Below are 20,857 nucleotides of genomic sequence, written 5' to 3' on the forward strand. Positions count from 1 at the left end.
TTCTTATTTTTTGATGACAGCACTTGACGCAGTGGCCAGCAAATTCTATTCTCTTCAACAATATCAAATTACAAAATGAAGAGAAACAGCGAATGGAATAGTTAATCTCTACAGGGAATAGAAGAAATAATCTCTACAGTGAATAGAGAGATATAAGCCAGACCGTAGAGCCCTACACCAAATCTGAAACTTACATCTACAGGACACATGGTCCTACTGGTGGGCAGAGATTCGGGTAGCATGGTTGGCGTGGTAGGTGGTGTGTAATTATCCGACGAGAGGCTCTCCCTGGCTATCCTCCTCTTCTTCGGCGGGGCAACCATCTCGCTGGGCGGTGGACTTTCCGGTCTGCTGTTCGGAGAGTCGCACTCCTCGGAGATGGCTTGTCGTAGCCACCTCTTCTTGGCGGATCCAGAGGACACGGGACACGCGTTGTTTCCAGCGGCCGTCTGCTTGCGCTGAGGAGGCGAGTCGCAAATCCCGGAGACCGAATTGGCGGCTTGGACCAAAGTGGCCAGGCTTTTGGCCGCATAGCTCTGACTCAAGAACTCCGCCGACGAGTCCGCTGGCAACGAGAAGTCCGTGGACCTGCAGAGCTGGTTTATGGAGCTAGAAAGAGGGGTGGATGGCAAGGCTGGTAGAGGAGAGACCTGGGGGACGTTGGCCTGTGGCGGGTCCGGTGACTCCTTGAGCCATTCGTTCATGAGGACCTTCTTGGTCTTGGGGAACTTGAATCCAGGCGCCAGCGGGCCGACCGCTGCTGCGACGAGCAAGCAAGCAGAAGAGAGAGGAGTGGATGGCGTGGAGCTCTGGGAGCTACTGCTAGCTCCGCTGTCGCAGGTCGGGCTCTTCATTGGCGTAGGCTGTTGCAACGGAGGGGAGCTGGGCCCCGGCGCGTTGGAGTTCGCCAGAGCCAACAGCAAGCCAGCAGCCGTTGGGATCCCTTGATGCCCGGACCCTGGATTCACGATCTCGCCAGCGCTTTTCGCTGAGGTGTGCAGATGAGAAGAGTAAGGCGCGTCCCGATTCTGCGAGTGATTCTGGCCCAGCAAAGGCGGCGATTGCATGGAGTTGCTCTCTTCTCCGGAGGACACGTCGGAGTCCGCGGAATTCAACCGGGTCCTTCGACTGCTGCCCTGCGATTGGGAGCTGCTCGTGGTCCTGGTTCGACCTTTCCTCCTCTTCCGCCTCAGGGGTCTGTCGGAGTTCTGCTGCTTCTGCTTCGACTGCATCGTCACGCTGGGAGCGTCCTCGTTGTCGCTGTGCGTGCTTCCGGACTCCTTCCTCTGAGCATTTCGCGCCTGGACTTCTTGCTTCCTCTGTTCCGCTTTCTCTAGCCTCTCGAACGCCTTCATTATGGCCTCCATCTTCCTCTCTTCCCTGGTCATCTTCTTCTTGTCCTTCTTGCTCTCCGGCGCCGGCGCCTGGCTCAACGTCGGCGACACCTGCGGTTGCTGAACGGTAGGCGTCGGTACCTCCTCTTTCGGTGGCTGGCGAGTCGTGTTCGCCACGGTGGTCGTCACTGTTCTTCTAGGGGGTGCGGATACGGAGGAGACTGTCGTTGCTGGCGGGGTAGGTGGGGCCACGCTGGTGCTCGGAATCACAGGCGCAGGCTCGCTGTCCTCGCAGATCGTGTTGCGTCTACCCCTCCGTCTTCTTTCTCGGCCACTGTAAAGAGAAATTATTGTACAGGCTGTGTTGCGAGGAACACTCACTCGGTGGATTAATCACGCAGCAGGGATTAATGGATGAAGAGAGTTCATATAAATTGGATACCGTGGGTTTTTCTATTGAAAATTACTTGTTATCATCAGATATCTAATAAAAGGATTTCTATAAGTTTCAGAAGGACCCGGTTGATACATTATCTTGAAAAAATTGTAGTAGGCCACAGGAGACCATCTAAATCATTTCAAGTAGCTGTGAAGTAGCTGTGAAGTAGCTTCAGGGACTTTACAACTATATAATAAATTAACAAATACAGCCTATACGTCTATATGAACCTTCTTCATCGTTTACACGTTTCTTTCTTCTGCTTCTGATTCGTGAAACTTACTCAGCGCTCTCGGCGAGCGCCCCGTTGCTTCCTCTTCTGGTCAACTGATTAACAGGCGCGACCTGACACTCCCTGGGGTTGTTGCACGCGCAGAAGACGGGTATCATCGGGCCGTTGGGATTAGGCGACAGCAGCAGGTCGTGTTGCTCGTGCCTGATGGTAATCTCCGCGTTCTTCTCCACCGCGGTGGTGGTCACGATATACAAATGTAACGTTCCTTTCTCTATACAGTGCTTTACTTCCGCGTTAGGCTTACAACTACGTCGCACGAATCTGGCGTCGTTTCCGTAGGTTCTAGTGTCCACGCACACTTCTGTCCCGTCGCGCGGCAACCGATAGAAGAACACGAACGGTCCCGGCCTCTGTGTGTGCTGGCGTCCCTGGGGATGCGACGGCCGGTGCTGCGTACTCAGCATGTACTTTCCCCGGAGCTCCACCACCGGCGTGTTCGGTGGAAGGTACATCGTCGCCACTAGAAACTGCAACAATGTACGAAGAAGGTTAAAAACTATCAAAAGATTCTATTTTTTAGCACTATTTGATGGAAAAGATGAGTAAAAAGTTTAATAATTTTCAAAAATTCATAGCTCTCTTAATAATTAACATTTTTGATCGAAACTTTTTTCCCTTGTAGATCTTGTAAAAGCCTAAAAAAAAATATGCAGAAAGTTTTTCTCAAAATGCCAATTTTCAATATAAATTTTGTAGGTTAGAATTTCAAATTCTATAAAATTCTATAAAAAATTCAATAAAAATGGAAACACCTCGAAAAATATTCGTTTCTTGATCAAATACATTTGACAACAATTTCATATCTCATCGAGATGTACAAGTTTTGTTTAAAACATTTTTTCGAAAGATCACCTTTTTTTTTCCAAAACAATTTTTTTTCTTTTCTTTAGGAATTTTTTTCTCATAAACGATACAAGTCACTCCTACATGTCACTTAACAAAATATGCTTCGTTATACCCGAGGAAGTGGAAAATAATTTTTATTGACAATTTTAGGTTCTTACCAAAATCGACTTGGTATCACCTACGGAATTCTTAAAAATATCATTCTTTCATTTTTAAAAAATTCCGTTTCCACTTTAGAGAAAAACTTTCTATATGTTTTCTATAGGGTTCCATAAGATCCACCACGAAAACAAGTTTCAATCGAAAATGTTCATTATTAAGAAAGCTTCTTACATATTTCATTCGCGTCTCCTCCGCTTTTTAAAAATCCCTAACAAACACGTTTCTTACACCCCGTACGGAATTATTCTGCCTACCCTAACGCTATTGCTGTGCACGTTGAGCCTGCATTTCCCTGTGGCGATGGCGTTCATGTTGCTCTGCCTTAGGTCGCCGTGCGTGCCGTTCACCTTGATAGAAGATATCCTGGCTCTGAGCTCGGGGCTATAGTGATTCGTTACGGCTTCTTCGTAGCGCTCTATCCACTGTCTGAGCGGCGCCACGTTGGAGTTCCACGTGTCCTGGGTCTCCTCTTCCTTGTCCTCGAGGCTCATCCTTCGTTTGACCTTGCGTTTACCCGGGCCACGTTTAGTGGTTTCCTTTTTACGGACTACGCTCGACTGTCTCGGATGGGAGTCCCTCCTCTGCCTCTTTGCAACGTTGTTGTTATTGTTGTTGTTGTTGTTCAGGCGTCTCACTTGGGGCGGCGGTTCGGACTTCCGCCGCTGCACTTGGTGTTGCTGCAAGGTTCTCTTCTTTGGAACCGTGTTCACGCCGACGTCCGTGTCGGCTGAGCTGGTGGACGACGTGTCGGACGACGTGTCCGAGTTTAACAGTTCCTCTCGCTTGCGCATCTGCAGCGCGCGGGCCCTTTGCCTGTCCACGCGTCGCGGCCGACAGATCTCGCAGAGGTACTCGTCAGGAATGTTTGAACGGTCTATGCCCATGCAGTCGACGTGCTGCCAAACTCTGAAATAATTAGCTCATTAGATGATTTGCAATAACGAACAAAGATGAAAAGTGATACTGATACTTACAGGCATCGATCACAGCAGATCATGTACCCATCGTCATGCTCAAAGTCACTGAAAATAACATTCCCTTTTGAGTAATCAGTTATCTACCTAGGCCCCACTCATAGTACTTGTAATCTTGCTATCTATTTCAGGAAGTTAGAATTCATTCCATTTGAATTATATTTATAGTTCGTACAGAATAATGGCATTCCAAACCACGCATTCTTGAAAATGATTTGTTTCTTTACCCTACGAGTCAGAAATCCTTACTGTGGTTCATCGCAACTGCTTACCATATACATCTAGTAACACTATCTTCATCATCTCCTTCACCCTCTGGAGCAGTTTCAGTTTCTTCACCTTCCGGTTCAGCTTCTCTACCTGCTTCGCTGCTAATAGCGCTGGCAGCGTCATCCTCCACGTTGGTGCCAATTATAACTGAAATTAAATGCAGCGTTACAAGTAAGTAATGGTGTTGCAACTTTACGTATTCATAGTCAGAATAAAATTTAAGACAATTTAACTATGCAAAATGCTAATTTTCAGTATAAATTTTATAGATTAGAATTTCAGTATTACTGTTTGACTAGCCTTACAGTTGTAAAAAGTGAAACTCTGCGTTACAAGTTTCAGTATAAATTTTATAGGTTAAAATTTCAATAGTAGTTGGAACTTTACATATTCATAGTCAGAATAAAATTTAAGACAATTCAACTATGCAAAATGCTAATTTTCAGTATAAATTTTATAGATTAGGATATCAGTATTACTGTTTGGGTAGCCCTATATATAAAAAGTGAGTCTCTGTAATTCTGACTTACCTTGCCCGTAGATATAAGGATGCTGAGAAGTCGCAGTGGAGCTCCCAGCACCATTGATAGGCTGCTGCTTTGGATGAGGCGGTGGCGAGGGTGGTGGAGGTGTTCGTGGTGGAGGTGCTCCGTAGTTGTGATCTTGGAGAACGAACTGAAGACACTGCGACAAAGAATGAATCAAAAAGGGAAAGTGTACATGACTGAAAGCGTGTAACAATTGTACACGCTATATAATTACAATATGATCGTAACGTGTTACCTCGTAGGGAAGTGGCATTCTTTTAATCGGAGATTTAGGAGCAGTTTGATGTTCGTCTTCTTTAGGTATGCGCAGCTCAGGTTCGATTCTAGAGATAGAACGCTTCAATTATTTGGTTATTAACAAACTTCAAAACTAAGACTTTTCACTAAAAGAGTGCTACGCAAACAAAACTCCATTCATTCTTGAGAAGTAATGTATTTAAGAAAAGTAAAAGTGTTGCACAACATGTTGCATTCGGTAGCTATGCAACTTCAGAATACTTTTATTCGAATAAATGAATACAATGTGTAAATTTCTTAAAAATTTCTGGAGAAAAGATGTACATTGTTTTTAACTTATTCGCATAAGGGTTTTAACTGTTTGCACTTGAGAGGTAACTCTAAGTCGCCACTAGGAAGTGCCAATAAAATGATTGTCGTTGAAGCAAAGGTGACCTGATTTTCGAATCTTTAATTAGAGATCTCATTTTCGAAGTCAATATAATCTTAGCATTCGTGGCAATAGAATGCTAAGAAAGCATCTCGAGTTGCTGGTAGATACCAGAAGAGAAAGGCCTCGATAGGGTTAATACCATATATACACTTGAAACAATAGTTACACCGATGCATACAAAATAAAAAGATGTTTGCTAATCGCATACTACAAGTGCAAGTGCTCAAATGCACTCGAGTGTAAATTACAAGTGTATAAATTACAAGTGTTTGATATTAAAGAACGAAGAAAAAATAGAAATGAGTGTCGATACGAAAACCCAATACGCCAGGTTGATTCTATTTCTATTTCATTATACGTTACAAAGCTACCGACAAGGAAAGCAGCTAAAACTAAAACCAGGAGAGCGTGTTCCACCAGCAACAAGCAATACTAACTTGATCTCGACATCCTTGCGAGGTTCCGTACTAGTTACAGGCAGTAAAGTTTTTATTTGTCCAGCCTGTTGTCTAACTTGCTGCGGAAACTGGGACGACATGATAAGCTGCTTTTGCTGTATCGTTTGTTGTTGTACCTTGACCGGCTGGCTCTTATGCATCAACATGTTGGGCGCGACAGCCTGCTGAGGGAGCAACGTTTTGATGCTGGCTTTCTGGCCCGCCGCAGGAGTCGGTATCTGACTCTTGGCGGCGGTCACGTTGGCGTTCAGCGAGGTCTTCAGTCCAGCGACCTTCTGCTGATGATTCCGCTGTGCAGACTTCTGAGGCGGTATGGTCTTTATGCAGCCAGGCTGCTTCTGAGTGTTCTGAGGCCCTATGACGTTCTGTTGTTGCTGTATGATCTTGACTGGCTGCTGAAGACTCTGGACCTGGTTCTTCGGCACCCCTACCCTCATCACCATTTGCTGCTGCTGCACCTTGGAGTTCACCTGGTTTCGTTGATTGTTCTGCATGGTCGCGATAGCCGTGACCTTCTGGTGCATGTTGGCCACGCTGTGACTCCGCTGCGTCTGTTGATTCACGTTTGCCTGTTGCTTGTTACCAGTATGCTGTTGCGACGGTTGCTGGGAAGTCTGTTGTATCAGCTGGTGCTGCTGAAGCTGACCGGTGTTCTGTACGTGCATCTGTTGGGACTGTGACTGCGACATGGTCTGCTGCTTGCCACTGGCCAGCAGGTTCGAGTTCTGCTGCGCCTTCGCTATGTTGGGCACGCTGTTGCTCTTGCAAACGTTCGTCATAGATTGTACTCTATTGGAATTGAGCCCAGCCACGGTCTGGGACTTTTGCAGACCCGCCGCGGACTGGGATCTCTGGTGCTGCGACGAGTGCTCCTGCTGGCCGTGCTTGTGATGAATCTGCGCCGACTGTTGCTGAGCCTGCACCTGGCCCAGCACTTGCGTCTTCTGTATACCAGCTACAGAGTTGCAAGACTTCTGAACGTTGTTCATGGTGGTAGGGAGCTGCTGTCTGGGCACGGCCAGGCTCTTCTGCGGCTGAGTCTGCAGCTTCTGCATACCCTGCTGACCACCGACGAGCTGCTGCGTCTTATGATTAGGATGGCCAGCCAATACCTGCGACGATACCTTCTGATTATTGTAAACCTGCGTCACCTTCTGCCCGGCCATGGCGTTGGACTGCGCTTTCGGGAGGTTCGAGTTCCCCTGCTGGACTCTCTGCACGCCGGCGTTGTTCACCACCTGGTTAACAGCGAACTGGGTCGCCTGAACAGCGGACGTCGTCAACACCTGACCCTTCTGAACAGTTTGTATCCTAGGTACCGAGTTTCTCTGAACGGTCACGCCCTGGCAGACGTTCGCCACGCCTTTCACCTTCTGCAAGTTCACCGTCTGCGACTGGCCAACGAGGTTCTGGCCCTTGGCGTATATCCTCTGGATATTCGGCATGGAAGCGGCGCTGCTTACGGTCTTCACCTGTCCAGCCTTCACCAGCTGCTGCGATGGAACCGACTGGATCTTCTGATGCAAACTGGCCTGCAGCCCGGACACTATGGTTGCCTGTTGCTTACCCTCGCAGCCTACCACCTGGTTCCTGCCGTGATGTTTGCTCTGCGCTGACGCCGCGTGCTGCAGAGGGTACAGATGGGTCACTCCGTTGCCTGGAGACGATAAGGATTGAGAGTTTATGGGTATGTGGGTGACGTGAGGGGACGCGTTCAGAGTCAGAGGGGTCTGGTGGCTCGAGGATGGTAGTTTCTGAGAGATGACGCGGGTGGTCAACACCTGGGTGGTGTTCGTCTGGGACCCAGCTATCTTCTGAACGTCCCTGGTGACCTTGGTCACCGGATAGGTGACGCTGACGGACTTGACGGTGGAGAAGGAGATGACGTGGCCGGTAGGGATCTGCGTGGTGGCCTCCAGACACTGGAGGATCTGGGATTTGCTGCCATCCTCGGCTCCGGAGACGGCATGAGAGGATTCCTGGGCTAGCAGCGCCGAGGATGGCTGGCCACCGTTGCTGGCCTTCTTCTCCAGCCCCGTTTCCACCGTGCCCAGCTGCAGAACGAAGCTCATGGTGGTTTCAGCGGGCTGAGGAAAGCCGTCGACGCATTTCGTTGGGGCGGCATCGTTCTTGGCGACGTCGCCGCGATCGGCTGGGGACACCGGGGGAGGTGGGCCGGGCCCTGGGGACAATTGCTCCCCACCCCCACCTGTTCCACCCCCCGATAACTTGATCACCGACGGGGTCGACGTTTTGGAGGCCTTTCGATCACGCCAACTGGAAACTCGAGCGAGTTACGATCGAATCGCTATCCTCGCTCGGCAGCCTCACGGCGAAATTGTCGATTCCGCTATTTGAGGATCCCGGACCATAGGCTGCAACATCAAACGGTCATTGGTTAACTAATCTGCATACTATTATTAATAGAATAATTATAATGATTATTTATATAATGATTTAGTCATTTTCATATGATTTAAATTAATTAATATTTCTGTCCCTTTTGCAATTATAATGTTGTCCGAGGTTTCGTTGAGGAAATATTAACAGAAAACCCTGACCAATCAGAGCGCGAGGCGGCCGCGCTCCTCGACCAATCAGAGCGCGAGACGGCCGCGCTCCTCGACCAAAAACCCTGACCAATCGGAGCGCGCGTACGCCGGTGGAGCGCTCGCGGTAGCGTAGGCTACGTGCTAGGCTCCACCGGCATACTTGTGCTCCGATTGGTCGGGGAGCGCCGCCACCTCGCGCTCTGATTGGTCGGGGTTTTCTGTTAATATCTCCTCAACGAAGCCGCGGACAACATTTTCGTTAAGGAAAAAGTTGTTTCAAATCATCTCCCGAACCATCTCCTACAAGGTGTTACAACATTTTTCGGACACCCTGTATAATAATAATTTATTTATTTTCATACGATTTAAAATGATTATACTATTTCTGCTTCCATATTTATACTAAATATTTATTCCAATGATCAATTGCGATTATAATATTATAATATTCCATTATATATTATAATAATCATTTATATAATATATTATTAATTTTCACACAATTCAGTATTGACCACTACTTCGGTTCTTTTTATTTATACCAATGATTTGTGCCAAAAATTATAAATTAAAAGTGTTTATAATCTTGTACGTACTACATAATAATTGAAAGAAGTAATTACACCAAATAAATACGACTAATTATAATTTCGTTTGCAATAAACCGTTCGGCTTAAATGGATTTGAATATAAAAAAAAGGGTGGGGGGAAACTTTTTAAAAACGAACCTAACGATACATTCTTCGATCGCTATACCTCGGTCGTAATTACTTTAAAAGATCGCACACGAGCGTGTACTTGAATTTAATTACAGTGTAAACGTCGATAAGCGACGGTTAAAGAAAAGAAAAATAGTTTGCTGACACCATGAATTAAAGATAAAGAGCGACGCATCGTTTCGACCAACAACGTCTCGTGAATTATTCATGCGTTGTAACAAAAGATATAAATATTAACTAGCATTTTTTTTCCTTACGTCATGGCGACTCATACGAGAACTCAACGCGATAGCGCTGCAAACACTAAATTACGAAGTTACCTTGGAATGGTAACGACGAATCTGGTAGAAAATGAATTTATATATGTACATATATACAGGGTGTCCTAAAAATGTTGGAGGTCCTTGAAAGGGGTGGTTCGCGAGGTGATTTGAAACAACTTTTTCCTTTTCAAAAATGTCGGATGGGGCTTCGTTAAGTAGATATTAATAAAAAAAACCCGACCAATCAGAGCGCGCGGATACCGTTGGAGCGGCCGCGGTAGCGAAGGCTACGCGCTGAGCGGCCGCGTCAATGTCCTTCGATGTACGTCGAGTCGCTTGTTCGCGTACGAGAGCGGCTACCAAGCGCGTAGCCATCGCTACCGCGGCCGCTCCATCGGGATCCTCGCGCTCTGATTGGTCAGTATTTTCCGTTAATATCTCCTCAACGAAGCCTCGGACAACATTTTCGGTAAGGAAAAAGTTGTTTCAAATCACCTCCCGAACCACCTCTTACAAGGTGTTACAACATTTTTCGGACACCCTGTATAATAATAATTTATTAATCACCTCCCGAACCACCTCTTTCAAGGTGTTACAACATTTTTCGGACACCCTGTATATATAACTTTAATTGAAAGTCAGGAAAAAGAGAACTTTTAACTTTCAAATTTTTATCTTCAAAACGAAACGTCGCACGAATAAATTTTAAGTAGAAAAAAGTTTCGTTTTATCGTTCTCTATAAGGTGATATTTAAAAAAAAATTGATTTTATAAATTTACATGTCTCCAAGTTCAATTTCGTTCGCAAAGGGTCGATCGGGAAGGTAATCTCGGATAAAATAGTAATTCGTGGCCATTTGCTTTATCGATTGAGAACCGCTAGTATTATTTCAGATGGTGAGAAATCAGGGAAACTGCCAAAACAGAGCCAACCGAACGGTTTACAGCAGAAACAAAACTATATTCCCCGTGGCTAAATATAACCTCGTTGCAACAGTTACGTACGGCGGCTGTAACTGGCCGATAAACGTTCCACGCTACATTTCTACAAAGCCGTACGTTACAACTTCCTAGAAATCCTACATATCGATAGGCAACTTCGTTCAACGCGACTATACGAACAACTGTTTTGTTTTCTTTCTACGAGGCGATGAGGTTAGGGAAGAATGAAATTTATGGCGTTGATATCTCCGCAATGCAATACTTTATTTCCAGTAAATATTTACCCCGCGATTGTGGCTGTCGACGACGATAATCGATTTTTTTACGATAGCACAACTAACGATGAGGCTGTAGGACTACTCTCAAGTTTGAATATTTCATAGCTGGATATTTCATAGTGTAGAAGTTTATTCGAGCAATAAGCCACGAATAATGATTAAATAATCACGATATTGATTTTTTTTATTTTTTTTTTTCTCGACAAAATATGTGTTCACAAATATGTGTGATTTCATATCTTATCGAGATGTACGAGTTTTGTTTGAAACATTTATTCAAAATAATTTTTCTACTTCTCCTCAGGAATTTTTTTCTCATAAACAATAAAAGTTAGTCCTACATGTTACTGGACAAAATATGCCTCATTTCGACCGAGGAAGCGAAAAATAATTTTTATAGACAATTTTAGATGTTTGCCAAAATCGACTAGGGAATTCCTAGGGAAATCTTTAAAATATCATTCTGCCATTTTTAAAAAATTGAGTTTCCACTTTAGAGAAAAACTTTCCATATGTTTTCCGTAGGGTCCCATGAGATCCACCACGAAAAAAAGTTTCGATCAAAAATCTTACTTATCAACGGAACTACGAATTTTTGAAAATTAGTCAACCTTTTTCGATAGCTTAATATTTTTTAAAAATACTTCACCTTCGATCAATCTCTTTATTTAATCACAAGTCATACAAAAAAATAATAATCATTATTCTGAATTTCCAGTAACGTCTCCTGTAAAGTGGGGTATAGGTCTACTTGGAAACGCGTCACGGTGGTAAAGGAATCAATGGCCGCCACCGTCGCGGCGGTTGTCGGCATGTAAACGAATCCTAACCGAAGTTTGCTACGAATCTCTCCACTCTCCGCGCTCCGGCGAAATTAACGAGCTTCCGCGCGCTTACTCGCGAGCGTGCAGCGTCGCAGCTTGGTTTGTCGCGTTGGCAGCAATGGGATTTGTGGCGACCTACTTGGCGTACCTCGACCCTTGCATTGATTCAATGCGAACCAAAATTATTCCCCAACGATTATCGTTCCGCGCTGACCTCCTCCGATCATCCCTCGTCTTTTATCGAGGGATCATAATATTTACCATACTAGACTCCGGACAGAGAAAGATATAGATTTAGTATTCTTTGAATCGAGATCATTTTCCCCTATGCAACTTATTCCCTGATTTAGGCCCTAGTGATTATTGTATGATTCATACGTAGCTCCTAGATATTTATTAACCTACAAAATACCAAATGGTACATTTACACAAACACTCGAGCCATTTCAATATTTAACATTCATAATATTCTTAATATTTTAATGTTTATGAATATATATAATATTTATTAATATTTATTAATGTTTATAAATATATATAATATTTATTAATTATTCAAATGCCTTGAGTGTTTGTGTAAATCTATCGAGAGAGAGAGAGAGAGAGAGAGAGAGAGATCCTAACGTATATACACACACATATATATATATATATTTCATTCTTATAGATACATATATTTAACTGGCAATTTTGTTTTTAAATCCCTTGTCCTTTTCAAAATGGCGTCTCAATATAAGGTAAACCTAATTAAATGAATTTTTATTTCTCCATTACGAATTATTCGATTGTACAATTTTCAACCTACTGTTTTCATTCAACCAGCAATGAACAAACAATGAACAAACAATGAACAAACAATTAATTACTTAATTAATCAAATAGACCGAATTTCGTCTATTCGTGATCCGCTGTTAATTTTTCTGTTGGCAACAGATTGTAAACATCGCGAGTCGCTGCATGTTCGGATCTCATTCATAGTATCGTTATTCCGCGCACAATGCTATTAATCGAGTATTGTTACATCGGTGGCCGTCTGCGGAATCGTTTGACGCTTCCGCTGATCTCTCCCTCGCCCTACTCTCGGCGTTGCAGGGAAATGGTGTTGCTCTCACTAGCGAACAACCGCGCAGTTTTGTTGCGCATCCTAACGTCCGTGCATCCAACCATGTAACGAGCAATTGTAGCTATCGATGGAACCCTATGTGCAACCTTCCACCGAATCTTTCAACACTTTCATAGGCTTTCCGTTTCACCCTCAATGGAGGGTGAACCATCCAGAGGCTCTTGGGATTTTTTGCCGGGAAAACCATAAGATTTCTTGCAATAGGGTTTTTTTTTTTTATTTATTACTACAGGTTTGAAATATGCAAAAATAATATGCACTGTCAAAATTTCCAACATGGACGACTCGTGGGGAATTTTATTAAGAGAGGATTCTCCTTTAGGGTTTTTTTGGATTTTTTTTTACAGGAAAACTATAAGATATCTTGCAATAGGGTCTTTTTTTATTCATTCCTACACTATTTCATGTATCTCAAAATTGCAAATATGGATGCCTCATGGCCATAGGGATTTTTTGAATTTTTTTGCGAGTGAACCATAAGGTCTCCAATATATCGCGATTTTTTCCTACACACTGTGAAACGATTTTCTTTCCAAGAATCTGTGCCAATACTCCTATATCCAGCGGTTCCACGGCGTTGAGGAAAAAGTAAAGACCCGCGGCCATAATGCGAATACCGATTCCCCCACCCGCCGGTCGGCACTAACCCTACCAGCAACTAGTTCTACGCCGTAGAAATAAACGTTCGGCCTCTCGCTCTCTCTACAGTGGCCATCTTTTCTTCCAGCTCTTTCTCTCCTCGCGTGCTCGCCGGCAAGGGGGAGCAGGAGTGTGTAACATGCAGTAAGTCGTATACAAAGGCCTGATTGCCGGACACTCGGTGAAATATGCCAGTCCTGCCAATAACCGGTATCGCGCTGTCTTTTTCGCGCTTTTGCCATGTCTTCGCCGCGCTGGATGCGAGAGAGGAGCGGTCGAGGGGGCAGGGGACAGCGCACGGAGAAGGGGCGACACAGGGGAGGTGGGAGAGGGGAGAGAAGCGAGCGACAAACGCCCGTGGAAATGAACCGAGATACAGAAACAATGCTACGGACTGAATACAGGGTGTCCCAAAAATGTTGTACCACCTTGAAAGAAGTAGATCGGGAGGTGATTTGAAACAACTTTTTCCTTAGCGAAAATGTTGTCCGAGGCTTCGTTGAAGAGATAGTAACGGAAAACATTGACCAATCAGTGGGCGCTCCATTGGCATACTCGCGCTCTGATTGGTCGGGGAGCGCAGCCGCCTAGCGCGTAGCCTACGCTACCGCGAGCGCTCTACCGGCATACGCGCGCTCTGATTGGTCAGGGAGCACAGCCGCTTCGCGCTCGAATTGGTCAGAGTTTTTTGTTAATATCTCTTCAACGAAACCTCGGACAACATTTTTGCTAAGGAAAAAGTTGTTTGAAATCACCTCCTGAATCATCCAGTTCAAGGTGTTACAACGTTTTTGGGACACCCTGTATATACAGAGTGGAGGTGATTTGAAACAACTTTTTCCTTAGCGAAAATGTTGTACGAGACTTGGTTGAGGAGATATTAAGAGGAAACCCCGACCAATCAGTGCGCGCGTATACCGTTGGAGCGACTAGGCGTCCGCGCCCATACGCTACCGCGGCCGCTCCACCGGCATACTCGCGCTCAGATTGGTCAGTGTTTCCCGTATATATCTCCTTAACAAAGCCTCGGAGAACATTTTCGCTAAGGAAAAAGTTGTTTCAAATCATCTCCTGATCCACCCTTTTCAAGGTATTACAACATTTTTGGGACACCCTGTATATCATTAATTTGTTAGTCTGGGTTGGATGAAGAATTTTTAAGGAGAAAACTAGACGATTACCCTCTGACAAAAATTGAAAGGGTGGAATAACTGAGATTACTATGGAAATTGAATAGAGTTACGAAATTGTACGTTTATGGTTGTAAAGAAAAATGAAGACCTAACCTAGACAGGACCTTTGAGTATACAGACTCTATATACTCAATCCACTCAAATTCTATAATCAAGTTCTACATACTAAAAGGACAGGACCCGTTACGTGAGTGTGTTGGAGGAGCAGGGCGCCGGTAGAAGGAGGTCCGGCACTGTGCACCTCTGCTATTACACCCAAGGTTACTAAGAAGCGCGCGTTTCTTCTCTCCCTCCTTCTCGCACACTCTTACAACCCCAGCTCGGCATTGGCAAGAGTGGACTAAATTTCATTGCATTTCGTCGCTTGGATCCGGTTCCTCGTTTTTCGTCATAACCGACAATCGCTCCTAATATTATGCATCTTTATTACGATTTCGCAATGGCTGGGAATAAACGATTTCTTCGCGGAGATTCGACGATTAGCGGCGCTTAGATAAAACTGTCTGTCGCGTGCCCGGCTCCTGACATCGTACCGATTACTAGCCGGAAGTTTGCGTAATCACTGTCGTACACAAGGTGTTTCCAAGTAATAACTTCCAATATTTACGATACATAGATTTTCGAAATAACGAACGTTCGAAAATAAAAATTGTCACGTCCATCGAGTTGAGAAGCGCGAAGGTTGGTACTTGACGTGACGTCGAATAAATACAACTACGGTTGTAAATGATTGTATATAAATGGACACCGTGTACGTTGAATGAGAGATAACGCAAGATGTTGCGGGTCACGCTTAAGTTTCTACTGTTAGAAGTGTTACACGCTTCTCCGTGTATCGCGAGTACGGGCGTGCATAGCCATAGTAACCGCGAGTACCATTAATACACTCTGACGTCACCGCCAAGAAATGCATCAGTTCTTTACAGCGTAAATCTTGCGAAATACCGGCTCGTCGCGCCTCCTCTTTCGTTTTCGATCGGAATCGTTTTCGATATCCAACCGAAATCATCGCCCGTTCTATATTTAAACATCCGTGCTACACATTTTCTCATTTCCGTGCCTCTCGCGTCGAACCTGCCTCGTCACGGGACCGTAGGGGCGCAACAGTGCCAACAAAATGGGAAAAAAAACTATCGCAAGTTTTATGCATGGATAGCACATTGAGAAATATTCTTAATTATTTATTTACTTGTGTATTTCGATATGTTAAAATGGATGAATATGACATAAAGTGTCGAAATGAATCAAGACTTTCCATTTATGCGTTCGCTGAGCCGCTCACTGATCGCTTGGTGTGCGGGTGAGCTTAAACAAATATTTTTCTTTTTAACTGGCTACCATTAAGGATCAGTCGCCATGTTTGAAAGCGAACAATTTGTAAGCTCACTAGGCCGCTAACTGAGCGTTCAGTGAGCGGTTGAGCATAAAAAATATTTTTCTTTGTAACTAGCTACTACCGAGGACCAGTCGCCATGTTTGAAAGCGAAAAATCTGTAAGCTCACTAAACCCCTCAATGAAGGCTCAGTGAGCGGTTGAGCTTGACAAATATTTTTCTTTGTAACTGGCTACTACTACCAAGGACCAGTCGCCATGTTTGAAAAGGAAAAATTTGTAAGCTCACTAAACCGCTCAGTGAGCGGTCGAGCCTGAAAGCTATTTTTCCTCTGCTACCAGTAAGCGATCGCCGTGTTCGAAAACGAAAAATTTTGCAAGCTGACTAAGCCGCTCAGTGAGCGTTGCATGCACCGACCGCATCTCTTCTTTCATTGAAAGGAGAAATGCCAACCGTGACAACGCGCGCACACTTATGCAACCGGTTATTCGTTCAAGTGTCCACTCATTTGTGTAATCAATCGCGACGATCGTTATCGACAAAGCGAGGTGTCGATTAAGCGATAACACGATGACATATCAGCGATGACATACATCGAAAGATACGACGGGAAACGGCGCTTTACGAGGCCGAGATGCATCTCGCGCGTACGTACTGACCTCACCCTATTGGACCTTTCGCGGTGACGTCGGTAGGGCTGACCAATGGTAGAGGGCGTTACAGAATCACCGGCCACCGAGAAGCATTTCGGTCGTTTACCTGCCGGGCCGATAAAACGAGGGAACAATGGGAAAGTGAGTGCACCGCGTGACCCACTTTTCGACGATATTCGATCAAATATGCGAATTTCGAAAAAAATGTTTATTTGGAGGTCGGAGAAATATGGGATTAATAATTTTCGTATCGACAAAGAGAGAAGTATTTCGAAATATTTGTTGGAACTAGGTTCGTTTTTATCGAAGAAATTGTAATGGAGGATTTTTGAAAAACACTTTACAATAAAATTAATTCGAATGAGAAGTTTATATCCAAGTAAAGAGAGAAGTAAATATCCAAGAATTATTATTAATAATGATACTTTCTTTCTATTAGTTTGCATATAAACTAATTTTGTCCAGAGTTATTGAGAGAGAAAGCAACATGGCGGCCGTGGAGAAATTGAAATGAATATAGGCAAGATTCGATCGAGATTATCTATGCTAGTTCGATATCTCGCGAAAAATTGAGGGCCCTCGGACCGTTTTCTTATTGGTCCCTGTAAATCAACTGTGTATGTCGCGCGTGCCCGTCACTTCCCCTGCGGTCGATACGATTTCACCTCACAAATGCTACCAACCAAAGGCGTACCGTCGACCAAATTTCAAACTATCGAACAATAATTCTCATACAAGAGATTTGCAATCCTTCTTACGTCACAATTCCCCAAGGATACAATATGAGAAAGTAACTAGATGGAACAGAAAAATCCCGATATATAATATTGGTATATAATAAAATTTTTTTAAATGTTTCACATTTCATATTACAAATGCTTGTTTAACAATTTAATTAGTGCGCGAAATTCAACCTAACCCAGATCTAACTTTATAATGATACTTGATATATGATACTTGATGTTATAAATATTTGTTTAAAAATTGAATCGTTGCAGAAAATGCAACCTAACCTTAAAAATATGATATTTGATATCATAAATATTTGTTTAAAAATTGAATCGTAACAAAAAATGCAACCTAACCCAGACCTAACCTTACAAATATGATATTTGATGTTATAAATATTTGTTTAAAAATTGAATCGTTACAAAAAATGCAACCTAACCCAGACCTAACCTTAAAAATAAGATATTTGATATCACAAATATTTGTTTAAAAATTGAATCGTTACAGGAAATGCAATCTAACCGAACCTAACATTGCAAATTTAATATTTGATACAACATATACCTATATGTGTATTTATTTGAGAATTTAATCGTTGTCTGAGGTGTCCGCGATCGATTGATATTTGTGACGCCAGGAAATTCGTGGCGACGCCTTTGGTTGCCACCAACCACCCACAACCATCATATCTGTATCCGTGCCCCACTACAAATACCCAGATTTGACTTTGCAACGAGCACTATAGTCGAACTTCATTTGGAAGTAGATCCAGCAAACATAAACCGCTGGAAAAATTGTAAAATTAATATTCAACTTATTTTGAAGTCAAATAATACATTAATGTATCGACATAGACCTAAATATAGTATATAGTATATATTATTAATTCATTATATTATATTACTTCATTGTGTATATCAATGACAAAGATCTATCAACTTATTCAGAAGTCAAATAGTACACTGATGTATCGATATAGACTTAAATATAGTATATATTATTAATTTATTATACTATATTACTTCATTGTGTATATCGATGACATCCTATACTGATTGATATACTAGCCCACAGAAATTAATTTTAATTATTCTACTTCTGTATGTATGACATGCAGAACTTACTTACATACAGATACTTTAAGATCAGAAAAAGAAAAATAAATAGGGGTAGCAAGCGCGGAAATCGATAAATTTGGAATTTCTAGGATGCAGCAAGTTATTCAAAGGTGCAAGAGATGCAGAGGAGAATTTAGCATGACAGGAAAGAGGAGCGTGAGGAGGAGGGTGGCAAGAGAAAATAGGAGAGACACGAGTAGGATTGGAAGGGATCGCGAAAGGATCAAGAAAAAAGAGGACGAGGGGGGTCGAGGAAAGAAAGGGGAGGGGAGATGGAGAGAAAGAGGCAATATGGCCGTTCAGGGAAATAAACCAGCGCCGCCTGGACAGATTTTCCTATTCCCCAATGCTTTCCAATTCCACTTTTCTCAATAGGTTAAAAACATCCACAGTTTAAGCTCTCCGTACCTCTAGATGCTTGCTTTGTAAGTCTATCGGCAAAGATGCTTCGCATATCTCCCAGACACCTCACAATATTGCGAAAAGGTAGTCATGATTCTGTAGATAAACATTCAAAGCGGAGTCAGAGGTATTCTGCATCGATACATCTACCTATGTCATCTACAGTCTTGTTAAATTATATGTTAGACAAAGTGTCCTAATCGCGAGTCTAGTTATTTAATCATTAAGGACACTGTGATAGTATCTTTGAGGAAGCTTTCCAAGAACGAGGATAAGTTTCTCTGTCAAGGTGCTTATTTATAGCATACGAGGTTTTACACATTTTCTACTTCGGCACTTCAATGATTAGTATTAATAGGCATTTCGCTCAGACAATACTGTGTTATCTGTCATCGAGATAACATTCAATGGTCCCTTGGTTATAAGAATTACGAAATGTTACATAAATACTAATCGAAAAACCATTCTAATAGTACTACTGTTGTTTGAATAAAAAATATCATCAAATTATATGCCCGACACGCAACTGGCTGATAAAGAACGGCTATAACTGCTCTTAACGATACAAGGTACTGCGATAATACAGGCAGTACACCTCTGTGTTGGACGATACACTTAACACTACTCTTTAAATTACTATAAAACATTAAAGCGAAGCAGTAACAGGTTATAACTTCGGAACTCAAACGATTACTTCTCCGCCACTGACAATAACACCACTCGCAGGTAAGATTCATATTCGAACATCAAATATACACGAATAAAATGAAAAGTGCAGCAAAAATTCTGTTGCAAAAAGTCTGACAGGCTCGTTTTGGAGTCGACTAACGAAACAAGTGATAAGAGTAGCTAGCAAAATAGGAGATCAATGGGGAGAAAAAAAAACTGTTTAAACATTCCATGGAAGTGGCAACTAGTTTAACATCTAAAGTTGTATGTGTACGATGTGGTTGACCTGTAGTCGCTCGCCATTTTCCCAGCCATTGTTGCCATCATTCAGAAACGAAAATTGCAACTAACAGATATCTATCTTTCAAACGTTCGTTGCCTTTTGCAAAAAGTCAACAACAACAAGGAAAACGTCGGATAATCCGGATCCACTCGCGTACGCCGACGAAATCGAATATTTTCTGAATTATTAAGAGAACGATTTTTTCCCAATTTTTTTTTTTTTTTGGTTAAGTAAAATATGGCACAAAGTCATATTGCGGGACGAACGTCAGGAAAATCGTCGAATAACTCACGATTTAGAGATTTCAGACGATTTCAGATGACAAGTTGTCGAAAAAGATTGTCGTAGCGGATCGTTTGAACGTCAGAAAACGATTCATAATACGAACAGAATGTATCGTTAGAAACGCGTATTTTACGGTGCTCCGATCGAATTTCTATCGTTCGACGGGACGTACGCGGTTCCTCGAACGTTTCACGGAATCGAGACCGATAAAAATTCATTGCTTACCTTAATATGACAGGAATACAGAGGCTCACTTTAAACTTGGATGTAAACACAAGCATTTTTCAACGGAACTGACACCAGGGCAGCTCGGATAACGAACGAGAAAACACTCTTTACATCGCGGACGACGTTACTTCACTGTTTCGGATATTACTACGTTATTAAATACCACGATAAATACGAGAATTCGCGATCCCTTCGGAAAACATCCATCGAAAACTAAAGATGGCAGCCATTCTTCTGTACAAAACAAAGGTTCACATCCACGGACTGGCAAGCGATGAAGCCTCGAAACCAGATGGCTTCCGGCGCTGCCGTCGAGGCGCCATTTTCAAATCGTCCGGAACGCAACCACTCTTTACGGAACGATTTAATCTTAAAAGTAGAACATTAAAAAATACTTAAATTAGTATTTGTGGAAGAGAATATTTAGGTATAGTATTCTTTTACATTAGTTTCCATGGAAACACATTTTGTATTGACTGTAACTTTGACAAGTACTTGCAAAACAATACAATTACAATTATACAATAACAATTTACAATTTCAATTCTACAATTACAATTTACAATTACAATCTACAATAACAATCTACAATTACAATCTACAATTTACAATTACAATTTACAATCT

At 43.0% G+C, this 20,857-nt stretch overlaps 1 protein-coding gene across 2 annotated transcripts in view; it reads right to left on the reverse strand.

Annotated features, from left to right (window-relative positions):
- Positions 1-20,624, reverse strand: part of LOC128897055 (uncharacterized) — a 25,037-nt gene extending 4,413 nt beyond the window's left edge. The window contains exons 1-9 of one of the 2 annotated variants that reach the window (XM_054160708.1): positions 20,228-20,615; positions 5,976-8,371; positions 5,104-5,191; positions 4,851-5,004; positions 4,323-4,467; positions 4,051-4,098; positions 3,331-3,982; positions 2,057-2,535; positions 195-1,668 (exon numbers count right to left, since the gene is read on the reverse strand). In XM_054160708.1, the coding sequence (XP_054016683.1) occupies positions 195-1,668; positions 2,057-2,535; positions 3,331-3,982; positions 4,051-4,098; positions 4,323-4,467; positions 4,851-5,004; positions 5,104-5,191; positions 5,976-8,068 (5,133 nt within the window). In that variant the 5' untranslated portion in view covers positions 8,069-8,371; positions 20,228-20,615. Of the gene's footprint in view, positions 1-194; positions 1,669-2,056; positions 2,536-3,330; positions 3,983-4,050; positions 4,099-4,322; positions 4,468-4,850; positions 5,005-5,103; positions 5,192-5,975; positions 8,372-20,227 lie in introns of both variants that reach the window. The other variant, XM_054160709.1, reaches the window with a different exon arrangement.
- Between the last annotated feature and the right edge of the window lie 233 nt (positions 20,625-20,857).

This window comes from Hylaeus anthracinus, unplaced genomic scaffold (genome assembly GCF_026225885.1).
Source record: "Hylaeus anthracinus isolate JK02 unplaced genomic scaffold, UHH_iyHylAnth1.0_haploid 11978, whole genome shotgun sequence".
NCBI lineage: Eukaryota > Metazoa > Arthropoda > Insecta > Hymenoptera > Colletidae > Hylaeus > Hylaeus anthracinus.